We start from the raw sequence: 17,545 nt of genomic DNA, 5'->3' as shown, positions 1-17,545 counted from the left end.
ATGAATGATGTGTAGAATTCTTCGAATTAATTGTTTTCAAAAACTTTTTTCTCATAAAAGTTTGATTTATTCTGTTTTTTCTCGATGAAATCAAATTAATATGTCTTCGTTTTTACGACGAAAAACAAAAATCTTTGAATAGTTTCGAAAGACTGAACATTATTTTTCGATTGAAAATGTCTTTAAATGAAGCTTTCATATTTCGAATATTCTAATTTGCTCATCTGTCGGCTTTTACTGGCTCAACTTTTTACCGTACTTCATGGTCGCACTTTTTCCTTTTTTCACAGTCGCTGCGAGACCGGTCAACTGAAACGATAGACTGCCGCCGCTGAAGAGACGTAGAAATGAAAAGAAAAAAGGATTTGAGACGCAGGCGACACAAACCACTAGTCTCATGTGTTCTGTGTGGCGCGTCGCTCTCATTTTTCGATTCCGCCAGCTTCCAGTCAGAAAACTTCATTTCGCGTGATGAATTCGAACATATATCACTGCGCCAGTGGTAAATTGAATTAATTTCAGTCGGAAACAAATTTCAAAGTGTTGCGCCAAATTTTCTGAAAAAGTTTGTTGCGTGCGTGCGTGTCTCTTTCACTGACTAGCAACTTTACTTTATTTTATCGTTATCATCTTGTAGCCAATCGATGTGTTCCGTTTGATTTCGAATATGTACGCATGTTGACGTCTGAGTTCTTTCGAAATCAAAATGGCGAACAATATCTGAACGTTTTATTCGTTTCGCGATATAAATTCGGCTAATACGAAATATTGCGAAAATAAAACAAAAATTGGTGTATTACACAGAAAGACTATTTTAAAATCTACCAAATTTTGACAGGGATATCAGTTTGTTCTGTTTTGCTTTCCGTTTTCTTGATGCATTCTGCCACGATGAAATGAAAAGTATTGATTTTTACAGGCTATTAACCATTCTTCCACATTGGTTAAAAGAACGAAAAAAAGAGGGCGGAAAGGCCGTCGTCAAACACCAGGTATATTCAGAATATTGTCGATAAACTTTTCATAAAAATAGTTAAGGTCCGGCGATGAGTGCTACCTCAGAAGACAAAGAAGGAGAACAGGCGCTTCCCGCAAGAAATGAGACCCTAACTCATGTACTGTACGCTCAAGAAGCCGTCGGGGATGAAAAGAAAGATTCATCGATAATTGACTTGTAATTGAAATATATTTAAAGTGTCATTTTTCGAATGTTTGAAATTTCAGAATTATTGATCAGTTCAAGCAAGAGAATATTGGCAATGTTCTCAATAACCCCGCAATTCAGTCTCTCGGTCCTTCTCGTATCAAACAAGTTGTTCTCGGTCCGAAACACATAGGAATTATGCTCGATGACGATAATGTTTGTCGCATCCCTTATCACCTCTTACAAATCGAAAGCGGAGAAGTTAAAGAAGCTGAACCAGTCCGTGGAGAATCCAGCAGCAGATTACACGAGGTCTACGCTCGTGCCGGTGGTTCTGGTGAAGTTGAAGTCATTCCATTGAGTGGTGGTTTGAGTTCTCTAAGAGCCGCAACCGGACAAGCCAAATATCGGAGAGTCATGCTTTCAAATAGGTATTTGCTACATCTGAATAGAACTAAACGCCTAGTGTTTAAGTTTTTCCAGAGCTTATTATCGTCTGAGAGGTGGTCTCAGTGATGCGAGAAGCTATATTTTGGGAAGTCCACGTGTTCCTGCAACAAATGTTCCCGAAGAACTCATCAATAATGTTCAGGTTTGTTCAAAATATCGCGCATTTACACATATAAACTAATTGTAATTGTAGCAAGTTCTCCAAGGGAAATCAAGAGATGTTATCATCAGAGAACTTCAACGTACTGGCCTGAATGTCAACGAAGCAGTCAACAACTTACTTTCCAGAGACGACGGCGATGGTTTGTGATGAGAATGAATTGTTTACCAGTTTACGTAAATGTTTATAGATCAAGACAGCATGGAAATTGGGGGCGAACACCTCATTCCTGAAGAACTACTGCAAATACTGGAAGGAGGTGTTCCACCAGGAGCAAGCGGTGGAGTTTCATCGATTGCTGAAAGTTTTCTAGAAAGAGGTACACTCTGCTGAAAATAACTAGAAATGCATAGGTATGATTAGTTGCAGAAGAACGCTTGCTTGATTCTTTGTCATCTCGTGGCGCTGAATTACGCTATCACTTCGGAAGTACAACTAGCAAGAAATCAAAGTCAACAGATAAAGACAAAAAGAAGAAAGAAACTGAGTCAAATTGGAAGAATTGTATGCAACTGTCAGATATGGTCGAGTGGTGGTGCGGAAAAGAGGGCGAAGGAATCCCAGAGCACTCAAAGTAGTTTTTTCTAAAACAATTATCCTTCATCAGACTTAATTTTCTAGAATGGATACCCAAATTGGAGATCAACCGGGAAAATCTAATCCAGTAGTTTGCATCGCTGCAACAACTTATCAGATGTATGTTCTTCACAAGAACGGAAAGATTTATTCATGGGGATGGGACGAACAAGTAGGAACGGATGAACCACTGACCGTTGTGAAGAATCAACAGTACCCCAACCACACCAATATCGGAAGTACTGCGGATCCGGTTGTGCAAATTTCTGCCAGCAATTTAAGAGTGGCTGTTGTCACCCGGTGCGGTCACATGATTACTTGGCTCGATGAAAACGGTGCAGGAACTCGATTATCACTTGCCACCGAAACGATCGTCAAAGTTCCAGAAGAGTCTGTCATTAAAGTTCAAGATCTAGTAACAAGTGATCATCTTGCGGTTTTTCGAATTGATAGCATCATTCATTGGTGGTATGTCGAAAGAATAATTTGGGTGTTTTCAGAAATAATCGTAATTTCAGTGGAATTGTTCCATTGCTCGAGAGTACTCGTTATGACAAGGAGAAAACTGAGAAAGATAAAAAGAAGCATGTGTCATTCGGTGAACCGACTGTTACAACAGTTCCTTCTACATCGAATGTCACAGAATTCGTAGTTGGTCAACACGTCCAAATGAAGAAAGCGCCGCTATATCCGGCTGGAAGTGTTGCTGCTCTTATCGATTCTAGCAACCCAATGGTATTAAAAAAGTATTCTTAATATGTGCTAATGTTTTATCATAGATTGGTATCCTCCTCGAAGATTGTTGGAGCGCCACTGATCATTGTCGTTTCCGAACCATGACACCTCGCGAGTACGACTTTGAGTTAGAAATCGAAGGATTTGTTTCCTCTTTGAAACCTTCCGTGCCTTCACAACCATCAGCTAGTAGCATCGTTCCTCCTGGAGGTCTGTCACGGAAACGAGCACACGAAGGTTCTGACGAATCACGTCCTGCGCCTCCCCCAGAGTTCGGTCGACGTCGTGTGGAAGTATGGCCTGTCGAAGATCTTTTATGGATTCATGAACATCGAAAGAGAGATCTAATGCAAGTTCATTTAGTTGACGAGGATCTGGTGGCTGTCAAATTTTTGCAAAGTTCCATTGAACCACCGATGTTTCAAAGTATTTATAGTGATAGACCAGAGATGGAAGGAATGGTAACGATTTTTATAGTTTAGATGATTATTGTAATTATGTTTTCAGCCTCACAGAGTTGATCCAGTTCAAAGCGAGGGAGATTCTGAAAAGCCGCGTTTGATGCGGATGGAAAATCTGCAAGTAGTTGATAAGTGTCCACCTCGGGCTCCAATCATTTTGCAAAAGGAACTGCTGAAATTCGACGTTGACTCTAATCGTACTATTGTTTCGATGGTTGCGGACATGAACGAACTTCGTGTATTAGCTAGGAGCAAACATATCGAACGTGGAATGCACATGTACAGAGTCAGCACGACTGGAAAAGTCATATCAAGACGGCGAGTTCCCGTTTATCTTCCGTCGGTCGAACGTTCTATTCCGGGAGCATTGCCACCTAAGTTAATTAGCTTTGGAGATGTAAGTTTCAGCTCAGTTCGTCTTGTTTACATCTTTCAATCAACCATTTCAGCCCCGCACGTTGTTCCTTCGTGATACTGCTGGACAACTTATTCCACTTCAACGAGACGCACTTAATGGATTCCGTGAGCCACCTGCAATGAATTCACAGCCAATTCTTCACATAGCCACAGCTTGGAGACCTCCGAGTTCTACTTCTTTAGGAGCATGCGAGGTAGATCTTCGGCGACATGCGATCTGTTTTCATATTCTGACTTTACAGAAAAATTCTCAATGGCAAGGCTCCATGCTCATCATTCCCGGTGTCAATCGTCCGTGGCATAACCATTTCATCAAAGATGGATCATCATTAATGCAAATGGTTCTTTATTGTGATGCAGATGGTGTCAGTTTCTTCTTGGATCGACTGCTCGAAATGAGAAGTAAACTCGAATTCAGAGTCCCAATTATAAGTTATTTTATTTTTCAGTGACCAATGCTATGACGAACGATGAATTCCGGAAAACTATGAATGAGCAGCTGTTCACAATCAGCTCCGATCTATGCGCTAACGTTTTACACGCTGCTATCCGATTGACTACTGCTACTAAGAATTCTGAGGATGATGATAGAGCAATGCCGGACACTTCGACACCGGAACTGTTCCCAACAAAGAACGTTCTTCCACCTCCACAAGATATTGTGATGGATGAAGACTCTATGCCAGCACCTTCGTCCGAAGAAGCTGTACTATTCAACCCACAAGGTGATGCTGGAGATAGCGATGAGGGTAGATGGTCTCGAGTTCTCCGAAGCAGACCAAGGAGAGATCAAGCCACGCCAGTGAAGAAGCGGAAAGAAAGAAGAGCTGAATCGGAAGAGTTTGAAGAATTTACTAGAAATAACTCGTTTACCACTGTACGATCGGAGACAACTGGAATGCCATTTGGATCTCCCAGACCTCCAGAGGCTCGACAGAAGTCAGCATTACAGATTGTAGAGACACTTTTGAAGCATCCGGCAATGTTTTATGATAAGGATGCCGGAGAACATATTGGTCAGCTTCAAACCGACTACTAACTTGAATAATAAACCCTTAATTTCAGATTATTTGGATGAAGCAGACAGATTATCAGCAATTAAAACACTTCTTCTTAGTCGTGATTTGAACGGAATGACACCTTTCCAATCAGCTATAAACCAGAGAGCTTATGGTGCTGCCTATTTAATCTGGAAAACTTTGCTGAAGCTGAATTTCAAAAGAATGACTGAGGAACAGAAGCTGAAGTTCATTTTCCCAGGATTCAGCACAGATGAAACACACAATGCTGACGATTCGCCTCTTTTCATTCTTTGCTACAATGATGTGTGCTCCTTCACATGGACTGGGGAAGATCACATTAATCAAGACATCTACGAGTGCAAGACTTGTGGACTTACTGGATCGTTGTGTTGCTGTTCAGAGTGTGCTTTAACATGTCATCGAAATCATGATTGTCGATTGAAACGCACTTCGCCAACTGCCTATTGTGATTGTTGGGAGAAGAGTAGCTGCAAAGCTCTGGTAACATTTTTGGTTAATAGAATTGAAGAACTCTATTCCATTTTTAGGTTAATGGCAACGATCCCCTCAGAAACTTTTTACTTGTTGAACTACTCCACAATACCCGTCTGTATGAATATCCGAACGCTCGAAATGAGCACATTATGCTTTTCCTGGCTAGGACTGTTATTCGTCAGACCCGTGAGCAGGCTTACTCACAGAAGCGTCGAAGCAGATATCGTATGTTTTCTTCATCGAAAAGTTCAAGAACTATTTTTTCAGGCCACGTAATGCCTACTTCTCAAACATCTGGTACTCCTGAGCACAACTTGCAGCCTCCAAAGTTCGCAAGAAATGCATTAGAGCATTGTTGCAAAAATCCTAATGTGGTGATCAACTCGATAAAATGTGGAATGAATAAGCAGTGAGTGCAATAAGCGAATTAATCGTACATATTTTAACGTTTTTAGAACTGAGCTCTCCACTCCTTCTCAGCTTAGTTTTGTCCTACAAAGCACTGCTGCTCATCTCGACAAACTAACGTTTGCATTGTCGAACAAAAACATAAAAGATTTTGCAAACATGTACATCTTAACATTGCGGAATCTTCTATCGGGAACTTCTCAACAGCCTCATTGGGATAAAGACATTGAGAACTGGGTTGGCCGTTTTGTTCGAAGTTTAGTTCGTGTACTCACTCTGGCCATCAACGTGTCTCCAATGGCTCCAAGTACTATCCTGGCTGCCGATGATGCCCACGATACTTCACATTTGAGAGATCCGAGAGATGATCGTAATCGTTTCAATCAATCATCCTATCATCAAGTTTTTCATTCAATTGTCATTGGAAAAAAAGAGAACTCAAAACTGTCAGAAAAAGCGGCATCTTTTGTTGCAATGGTTGGCAGAATCATGTACGTTCTTCAACAGCTTCCCACCTTTGCTGTTGTTCAGTTAGCTATCGCAGCCGATGCTGTTTTCGAACCAGTACGTGATGGAATGCTCAAACCGATGGTGAACCCAGCTTTAGCTGGAAACTCGCATGATCCCATGGATATTCTCGAAAAGTATTTCGCCAGTGATTTGTCATTCTCTGAAGTGCTCAAAAAATCGAAAAAAGAAGAAAAGTCGGTGACTACGAAATCTGAATCGAAAAGAGTGCGAAGGGTAAGTGGATAATTGTTCAAAACCCTTTCTCATTCACCTCGTTTTACACTCAAATCTTAATTCGTTTCTTTTCAGCCTAGTCGCCGAGACACTGATCGAGAGAATGGATCCGAAAATCGTGAAAGTATGGAAGACGAACGATCTGCTGGCGATCGTGTTTCTGAATCTCAAGAGACAGTTCGCGTTCGTCACGACTCAGCAGCCACAGTTGCAACTCCTCGTAGACGTCGTCTTCTATCCGGAAACACGACTAATGATACTAATGAAGACAATGAAGAGAGAACTGGTCAACAAAGAGATGCTGAAGCCGAGTCCAGTAGCTCAGATGATGAGAACGATGATGACGACGACGACGATAATGATGATGATGACGACGATGATGACGATGACGATGATGATGACGAGGATAGTGATCGACCACCAGATCCAGATGAGCAGGATGACCCAGATGTAAATGATGGAGAAGATGATAATGAGGAAATTGATATGAGTATTGTTAGAAGACCACCGGTGGCCGTGGTTGCCGACGAAGAAGTGCCAAGAGTGGACGACAGAGACGAAGATGCGGCTTGGAATATGGAAGCTCAATATGAACCTGCTAGCCCGTCCCCACGTCGGGTTGATTACGAAGATAATTCATCAGATTCGCAAGAAGCTGCACCTCGGGAACCTGTGTTCGCCATAGAAAATGCTGCGCAACAAATGGAAGAAGCCGAAATTCAAGCTCAGGTCCAAGAACCTTCAGTAGCTAGACCTGTTGCTGAGCGTAAGTTCAGAGCTCATAAAATCCGTTTGGACCAATAATTATAGCTTCAGATCCTGCTTCTGGATCATTTGCTGCTCTCAATGCAGCTCGTGATCGATCTCTTGCTGCATTTGAAGCTGCTAGGCGTCAGACAGCCAGAGCTGCTGGACAATCGGTATGTTTCTCTTTATAAATTTAGAGCTTATTCGAACGTATTTCAGAGAATGGAAAGATATCTGCCTTATCGTTTTGGGTCACGTGGAAGCTTTTTAAGTGGCCGCAGAGATGAAACATCAAACCCTCAAGGTTCTGCATCGAACACAGGAGCTGGTGCTTCTGGTGCTCCTTCCACAGCCTCATCAGGAGCAGCTTCTAGTGGAAATAGTCAAAGTAATCCATCTGCCCAATCATCATCAGCGACTAATTCAAATGCAGCAGCTACTGGTGCTACTGGTTCCGCTACTTCTGGAAATCAAGATTCCTCTCCAAATTCCAATTCTTCGAAGAAGTCTGAGAATACTGAACTTCCATCTCTTGAAACAGCTCGTGAGCAACTTGCTTTGACATTCAGTGTTCTTGTTCGAGCTGGTTGTGATATTCTTTCAAGAATGCCACGACCAGTGATGTCTGTTTACACGAAGGCCGATGACAATGCTAAACGATCTCAACTAAAGGTATAGTTTCATATTGTTCTTCATCGAATAACATGATTTTTCAGGCTCAACGTATCTTTGGCGATATTCTCCAGGAGACGTTCCGTTGGATGGGCAGAGTTTTCGAATCAACTGAAGCAAAAATAAAGTTCAATGAAACATATGAGAAATCGTTGATTCGTCCTGTATCTCCCGGCAATGAAGATAAACGAGGCCGAAAAGATGCTTTGAATTATGTTCATTCTCTATTAAGACTGGCTACAGATGAAGCGAAGGACGCGTTGGCACATGTTGAAATTGAAATGCTCTATCCAGTTGCTTTGGTGGCTGACGCTTATTTTCATTTCTTGAATTGCAACGTTGAAAAGCCAATCGTTCGTTTTAGTTTTTCATATTTAAAATAGTCGTTTTATTGTTTAGGAGCTGAAAAGAATAGTTGACAGCTACGAGGATAGTCAACGGCGTCATTTCCGCGAGAAATGCGAACAAACCGACAACGATTTGATGGTTGGATTTTTCATGAGACCTGCTTCGCTTAGTTGGCCAGGACACCTTCATGACGGTGCATGGGATACACTCTCTGGACGTTATCACATCATGAAAAGTTTGAAGTTTGAGGAGGAATGTCCGATGGTTGGAGGTCCCAAAATTCTCACAATGCATTCAAGACCAGAAGAATTGTTCAGAGAACCGAATGTAGATGACATCAAGAGAAAAACCTCAAGCTATTTAAATGTAAGTTTCATATTTGAAGAATAACTTCTGAGATGAGTTTGCAGGATCCCGTAGAAGAGTACACTTATAACATTGTCGATCGTCCATTCGAGTACCGTTGTCCAGGCGTCAGTCTTGCAATAGTACCTCATCGCCGGAAGCTGGAACAAGAGTTTATCAGTATTACTAGAGACTTCTATCACCACGATCGTACTCCTGACGATGAAGTCAGAAACTACTCCACTGAAGCCGAGAAATTCCCAGGATATGTCGGTCGTGTCGAGGACTCTGTTTCCAAGTTCAAAGAAAAACTTCTCGCACATTCTTGTGAGCGAGAACAACTATTCTTCTCGAAGTGGTATAAAACGTTGAGTACTATCGGAAACCGCTTCTACGACAGATTGACCGAAGCTCTTGGATCTGAAGTCGCGTTCGAAAGCTCAATCATGTTACGCCGACTCGCTACTTTTGATACAAAATACAAACTGTTCAATACAGCGACGGAAAAGTACAGAACACAACACTCCGCTGTTAAAGAAATTGTACTCGACGTTCATAGAGAGCAAGGAAGTTTATTCCGTGACACGATGGTGCAGCTACACAGTTTGTATGTGAAGAGAATGCTATCAATTCGCACTGATGGGGCGCATACTCCACTGGCTGGAACTCGTCTTCGTGTTCATTTCATTGACGAACCAGGAGAGGGAACCGGTGTGACTCGTAGTTTCTATACTGCGTTCGCTGAATCGTGCATGTCTGAAATGGCGCCTTTCCACACTGGAGCAGCCAATGAAAAAATGTCGTTGATTCAATCAGTACTTCACCTGAAAAACGATTATGAACATGGTAATTCTTTCGTCTTTACAAACAATTTGAGTTATGTTTTTTTTCAGATATGGAAGTCAGCAAGACGCTTCGGAAAGCTCGTCGAGAACAAGCGATCCGTTTGCGAGCTCATCTCCGTCGTTTGAAAACATTCCCAATAAACCTAGCTGCTCCACGATTCGACATTAAAAATTTCACTGGCGAAGGAAATTGGACGAAGAGGGTGCTGCAAGACAGCTCCGCTGAATCTCAACCTGTACCCCCTCTCAATTGGGGTGAGCACGAAGTAACTCTACGAAAAATCCACACGATGTAAGCCACTAGGTATTTGAGTGTTTTAAATTTCTTAAACATGTTTCAGGACTGCCGGGTTCCTGAGTGATGAGAAAACGATTGGAAGAGTTATGGGAATCATGTGTCAGCTTCCAACTGAAGTATTTGTCAATGCTGTCATAAACGACGATACAATGCGTCTACACATTCAACAAATTCTCGCAGAACTTCGTGCTGAAGGCGAACTCGATGATTACCCTAAATCTTTCCGCAGTATGCAAAGCGAGCAGCCGCGCTCCGAAGAAGATCAATGGAATGCTCTGGTGGGAACCGAAAACCCGTTGGGCAAGCTGTTCGAAAAAGCTCCATATGGAGAATGTTATGTTCCATGTATGGGAAACGGAGCACCAATGAGAATTGCTGCATTCAGAACGGTTGGAAGAATTATGGGAATCTGCCTCTCTCAAGGCGACATTTTCCCTATGAGATTTGCTAGACATGTATTCTCATTCATCCTCAAGGAACCCATTTGTTGGCTTGATCTGGGATTCTATGATCCAGCACTTTTCAATAACCTCAGAATGCTCTTGAGATCAGATTTCAAAGAATCAGATGCGCTGGATAACGACTTCACTTATATGGAAGAAACACCCAGTGGAGTGAGTTTTCTGTTTTAAAGGAATAATAAATCATAACGAAAATTTCAGAAAACTGCACTGATCAATCTGAAACCGAATGGAGAGACCATCGTAGTCAACAAGGACAACGTGATTGAATTTGTTTACAAGTATGCTGAGCGAGTTCTCATCGGAAAACGGATCACAGCTCTCGAAGCAATTCGTGAAGGCGTTCTTGATGTAATTCCTGAGTCCATGCTCGATGGATTGACACCAGAAGATCTCAGACTCATCATTTGCGGAATCGAATCGGTATGATATTTTCTCGAAAAATTTATCAACTTTGTTGAAACTTTTAGGTATCCATCAGTGTCTTACAAGCGAATACTTCGTTCCTTGATGAGAGTCGAGCATCTCAAGAGACTCTGAATCGTTTCAAGCAGTGGTTCTGGCAGGTCATCGAATCTTTTACTCCACAAGAGAAACAGGTAAATCAGAACCGTACAATGAATAACTGGGACATAAAACAAAATTCAGGATCTCGTCTTCTTCTGGACCGGTTCTCCATCACTTCCTGCAACAGGAAAATGGCAAAGCTCTGCAAGTGTAATGCTCCGCCCACAAGAAGATGTTTTCCTTCCAACTGCGAACACGTGTATTTCCCGAATTTATGTACCAGTCTACTCGTCAAAACGCATGCTTCGTTCCAAGCTGTTACTGGCTATCAAGGCCAGAAACTTCGGATTCGTTTAGATCATCTACTCACGTTCTTATTTATAACTAGTTTCTTCCTCCAACCCATTTCATTTCTAGCCAATTTATTTCTTTATGTCAGCCAGGGTTTACTGCGGGGACCCTCTAAAATCTCCTGTTAGTTTTAAATATTTGTTTCGCTCTTGTCTACTATTTAGTTAGGTTTATTGTATTGAAATTTTAACAAATCATTCGCTCCAGATTTTCGGGACTGTTCTGGCTTCACTCAACCAATTGCATTTTCATTTTCTGTAGGCGACGGGAATATGTTTTTTACATGTTGTCAAATAAATCTTGTAAATTTAATATTTGAATTAAGCATCGCACATACGATTCCTAACACCCCAAACTTGATGCCTGTCTGGCCTTGGTGTTCCCGAGAAGAGATTTGAGTACGTACAACTGACGGAAGCCGAATAAAAAGTTTCCTTCAGGTCCCCGATTGTCAAATCAAATCCTTACAAACATTTAGACTTTATATCAATTTTTCAAGCCAACTGAGGGAGATTCACCCATAAAGATTCGCCCTGGCTTCTTTGTAAACACAAAAGTGAGCTGGGAACATCGTTATCGAAGTGGAATATGTGGCTTTTACAAACGCGCTCTATCTTCACGAGTAGAGACGCAAAGCTGCATCATGTGACGCAGTTGCAAAAACTGGGGACCACACAGCAGTGCGAGGCGGAAGGCCGCGGAAACGCGCTCCGTCGCAGAACGGTTGCCAGAGCGACATTTTGCAGAAGTCGTTGAATAGCGAATCTTCCTTTATTTGATCACAATTAACCACGTTTTCAAAATAGAACAATTATTTTATCAACTGGACAGCAGGATGCTTTTGTTTTCAGAGCCTAAAATAGAACTCGGAGAAAACATGGATAACGAGAAGAATATCTGCGAACTGTTGTCTTCTAAACGGATGGATATTTTACCAAACACGTATTCCAGAGGAAATGAACGGCTTTTGAGGAATCTACAGTTTGAACATAACTTCTTTTGCGATTCACTTTCCGATTTCCACAAATGTAAAAGGAAAGAAGAGCTCAAATCAACTCAAAGACAACACTACACCAGGGTTGTGGATAACTTTGAAAAGATTTTGAATGACTTGGTGAATTTATTTTGAAATTAGATTGTTCATTTTCAATGCATTTTTTCCAGTCAACTTTTCACGACGCCTGGTGGATTGATAAAGTTTACTTCCCAATCGCAGTCGCTGCTTTTGCTGATATTTCATCTTTCTCACCTGTGTCTCTTCCAGCTATCTTCACTCTTGTTATTTCAGCATTTCCAGTAGCGTTTCTTTTGACCTTTCGCCTGGCGTTTTTTGCTGTGGGTCTTATCGAAGTGAAGTTTGTGTACACCGATTTAAAGTGAGTTTTATCGATGATTAATTGAAACCTTCTATATATACGCTTCTAGGATATAAGAAGAAAGTTATTGTCCTGTTTACGGTAGAAACAACCCAACCTTTGCTTGTTTTTCGAGTGTTTCCGTAGTTTCTCAATTTTCAATTCAAATAGGCTCCTCTAATAAAACATTAAACGTCAGAATGTTGACATTTCCTGATATTTCTTTTAACGTTCTTGAATGCTACCAATTTGGATTTTGGAAATTCAACCATTTTCTAATTTTTCCTCAAAAAATTGACTTTTCAGTAATAAATGCTTTCCTCAAAATTCAATAGTGGACTACGCCTCTTTATGACTAAAATTGTGAGCCAGTGGCTTTATTGCGTGCTTTTAAGCCAATAGCAGATTTTAGGAAACTCGTACACACTAGTAATACTCCCAAGATACAACCAGGTCACTGTAGCTGTATTTAATAAATGTTTTTATTCAGACCCTTGATGACCAACGAATTAGTAATACCAGATGCTGTTGGAATGGAAGTATTAAAGGATAGAATTGTCAAAGTCATAAAGCAAATTTGCGACCTTGTGAGTTTTCTCAATCGGTACGGTCAATGGATACGGCTTGCTTTTTGGGCCCCATCACCCTTTCAGTACGTAACATTATTCATTACACTATTCATTGGATACGAGTGCTCTTTGGGTACGGTTTTTAGGAAATTAACTCTTTGAGACAAGTTCAATCTTTCAGTTTTTCAGCATAACTTATAGTCTTGATTATAGTATTCCATTACGAAAACAGAAAATTGTGCAAGTTCAAAAGAGATAAGAAAACCTTAATACTGAATCAATCTATTTTAGATTTCAAAAACGACTGGGATTTTTATGAAGAAATGGTTCACAATGAAATACTCACAATCAGAATTCAGGAACCCAAAGTTAAATTTCGAAAACCGTACCTAAAGAGTGATGGTACGCAAAGAGCCATCGTACTCAATGAATAATGTACTAAATTACGTACCAAAAGAGTAGTGGGATTTAAAGAGCAAGCCGTACCAATTGAGTCAGGACCAATTGAATATTGGCCGAAAGCCTGAATTTCTTGAAAAATTTCATTTTTATAGAGCTGCACTGGTGTTACTCTCGGCTGGATATTTCACTTTTTCGTTGCCTGTGCTATTATATACGTCCACACGCATATAAATAAAGTGGTCCAAGTTGAACATATCGATTGCAGTAATTTCTTGATTGCAGTAATACTCACTGGACCATTCTCTTTTCTCTTATTTGGTAGTTTCATCATACCACTCCTGATTCATACTCGTAGGTCCCTCATGAAACAAGTGGAAATCTTTCAAGAAGAAAAACAACTTCAATTCAACCATTCAAGTGGTACGGACTCGGAGGACCGAAATGCTGCGGACCGCCTTGATGACTACAATCTTTAAACTCCCAAAGCTGAAATTGAAATTGATCACAACAACTACTTTGGTTACTCTCTCTTACAAACCCGGCATTGCCGCTCCTGCCGATGGAATATATCAAAATCTAAAATAAGAGCGCTGAACAAAATAATAAATCAAAGCTCCAGTAGTGACACGGATACTAACATTTCCTAACTTGGCTTCCCCTCCTCTATTTATTGTATTTCTTTTCTTGTATTCTGTTTTTGATTGATTAACCTTAACGTATCGAGAATGCGTAGACAAATAATAATTTAATAAGAATATTCGGTTCTGGCAGGTACTCGAATGTTCTCCATTCCTTCCTGCAACAGGAAAATTCGTTCTTGTCTACTATTTAGGTAGGATTATTGTATTAATATTTCAACAAATAAATCGCTCCAAATTATCGGAATTTTTCTGGCTTCTTTCCACATATTGCATTTTCATTTTCTGTGTGCGACTGCATGTTTTTTTAAAAACATATTGTCAAATAAATCTTGTAAAGTTAATATTTGAATTAAAACTTGATCTTATGATGCGATTCATGACACCCCAAGCGTGATCCCTGACCACAAAATAGAAAACAGTGACTTGGTATTGTTTGCAATTTATTTGGAGACACAATTGGAAAGAGTAGATGGGTAGAGTTAGGGAGGGGGAGGGAGGGAAAATAGCTTCACAAGTTTCAAAGTACACCAGCTAACCGAAGAAAGAATAAACGATATACGGTATACACTTGTATGATCTCTTCGAAAAAAGGAGAATCTCATTGAAGTGAACCATCTAAACGAAAGCGGGGCAGCAACTAAAAACGGATTGATACACTAAAATATTAAGGAAGACGAAGACAATAAAATAATGGAATATCTGAAAGTATTCTGGGAGAGAGCGTATGTATATATATGTATATGTATAGGTTAGTATACAGGAGAGTCTAACGGTTCGACTAAAAAATACTACTTCCATTGGGTAAGCTAATCGGGTTGAAGGGGGACGGAGAGTGGGGGGAACAGGGTCTGTACAACGAATTCACCGGGGGTTATCAGCAAAAGACAACTGGAACGACGCCAGAAAAGAATAATTATGAATAATATAGCAGTGAAAGAAGAGAGAAAGACAATTGATTGGAGTTTAGATGAGGAGGGAGATGCGACAATGATGGATTATTAGAGAAAGAGTAAAAGTAGATGAAGTTCACTGCGAAAGATTAAAGATTAAAGCTGCCTGTAAATCAGTAAATCAATTGGGATGGGGAGGGAGGAACTGGGAGAAGAAGAAGGGAATCACAATCTAGTTGGGAGGCTGAAAGTTTGGGTAGGTATTACTAGGGAGAACTGAGATTTGGCTGGAGTGGAACACTTGCTTTCTCTCTCTCTCTTTTGGAGGTTCCATTCAAGACAAATCTCACTAATTCCAAAAAAGTAAGACGAAAGAATCATGTAAAGGCTATTTTGCATGTTGTTTGTTGAAAGTCCTATGGGTATCGAAAAGATGGTTTTTAGAAAACCAGATGAAACACTAGACGACAAGTGGGAGAGGGCGATTAAATCTTAAATCAAAACGAGGGATATAATGTGCATTTTGTTTTGGCACCGGGGAGGAGCGAAATACGAACAGCTAGACGGGATGGACGATAAGGGATCACTGGGTGAAAAATACGGAAAATACACACAAGAACATACACACGGGACGACAACACAAGCACAACACTGAAATTTTTGAAAAAAAGAAACAAAATGCTAGATGGGGAGGAGAGCGACTAGAAGACGTTGAATACATTCTGAAAGAGTTGGAAGGTAGGTAGAATGAGAGTTGATGACTGGCGAGATAGAGAGATGAATTGACTGGATGGTAGAGATGAATGACACAATTCGAGAGGGATGGTGATTAGTTGGCGACTGTTGCCACTTGGTTGGATTCAGGCTGAAAATATGATGAAAATATAGTTTGATTAGATATCAAAAAATATATTGTTTTTGGATTTGAAAGCAGCTGAATTGGAGTGAAAGATACTGTAAAACGTTGTGAGTCACTGTAAATCTCAGATTCACCTCTAACTTTTTTCCGGCTCTAAATAAAGTCTATAAATTCAAGGTTTCCCTGTTTTCAAATAACCTAAACCAAACTGAAAATGAACTTGTCTCTCACCAAAAGACTCTGTGGCTTCATCTCACTCGCTTCCGTCTCTTCCATATCCTCATCAGCCTCAATCATGTCGTCTTTTGATGTTGCTGTGGGTGTAGTGTTACTTGCATTCAATGCTTGTAACCAGTTCAGAACAATCTGATTGCTCTGACTAACAGCACTGGTTGGTGGCTGAGGAGGGGCTGGAAGGGATGGTGTGGAGAGAGCAAGAAGGGATGTAGCATCTGCAAGTGCTGATGGGGACGGACGGATTGATCGTTCTGAAACTGTAAGTTTTGATTCTAAGAGATGATAAATGGAACAGGATTACCTGGTGGTGATGGTCCTTCACGTCGACCTCCTTGTGTACTGACAACACACTTTCTCATATGTTTTTCTAATGTTGAATGAACAGAGAAAGGCATTCGACAGATGTAACAGTGGTATGTCTCTTTCCCTTGTTGTCCATGAGTTCTCATATGTCGAGTCAGTTTACTGCTCTGAGCACAAGCATAGGGACACAACTGACATTTGTAGGGCTTCTCTCCAGTATGCGATCGAAGATGGACAATCAGATTGGAACGATTCGTGAACACTTTGTTGCAAAAGTTACATCTCTCCTTCTTGATATTATTTTGTCTTCTTGCTGCTGGTTCAGCTAATTCACAGTCATCTACAACAATCAGCGGATCGTCTTCTTCAATCTTCATACTTTTCCGTGGAGGCGTCATCTCTTCTTCTGGGGAAGCACGTCTTCTGATTGCAGCTGAAGCGGGTCTTGGTGTGAATGCAGAGGGCTCATCGGAAGTACTTCTGAAAATAGAAAAGTTAGAGTGATAAAATTCACGATTAGTATCTTACAATCGGTTCAAACTCTGAAATAAAGGAGTTGGTGCCAATTGTGGTTGAGGTGTCGCCACTGTTGTTTGAGATGCTGCCATTGCTTGTTGTTGCTGTTGTTGTTGCTGTTGTTGTTGTTGCTGCTGCTGCTGTTGTTGTTGTTGTTGTTGTTGCAGATTGTTGGAAAGATTCAAGAGAGCAACTGCAGTACTATTCGTCATCGGATACGGCATCTGTTGGATCGAAGCATAGTAGTCCTGCATTGCAGCAAGCATTGACGGCTGCATCCAAACATTCGGAACAGATCCAGAAGATTGGAATCCTTGTGGATTCGAAGAAGTGGGGAGTTGTGGTTGAGAAGCTCTTGTATTCAAAAGTGATGTTGATGTGAATGCAGAGACTTGTTCTTCTTCTGTTTCTTCACTTGGAATCAACTTTCGAAGAGCCATCCATGGCTTCTGATCTTGTTCTCCTGCTCGGGTTGCCAATTCTTTTAATCTGTCAGAACAATAACTGTTGAGCATTGTTGAATCAGATTTCATGGAAGTTGGATTTATGATTTTGCTCGTTGACTCAGTATGGTTATATCTTGAGGA

At 40.8% G+C, this 17,545-nt stretch overlaps 1 protein-coding gene across 1 annotated transcript; it reads left to right on the top strand.

The window, feature by feature from the left end:
* Positions 1-12,063: 12,063 nt before the first annotated feature.
* On the top strand, positions 12,064-13,972 carry GCK72_017910 (uncharacterized protein; the record flags this gene model as incomplete). The annotated part of the gene is made up of 4 exons (XM_053732306.1): positions 12,064-12,300; positions 12,351-12,562; positions 13,032-13,128; positions 13,868-13,972. The coding sequence occupies 4 exons, from the start codon at positions 12,064-12,066 to the stop codon at positions 13,970-13,972; spliced, it is 651 nt and encodes a 216-aa protein (XP_053581219.1).
* Positions 13,973-17,545: the final 3,573 nt, after the last annotated feature.

This window comes from Caenorhabditis remanei, chromosome V (genome assembly GCF_010183535.1).
Source record: "Caenorhabditis remanei strain PX506 chromosome V, whole genome shotgun sequence".
NCBI classification, from domain to species: domain Eukaryota; kingdom Metazoa; phylum Nematoda; class Chromadorea; order Rhabditida; family Rhabditidae; genus Caenorhabditis; species Caenorhabditis remanei.
This window is presented reverse-complemented; position numbering and strand designations above follow the sequence as displayed.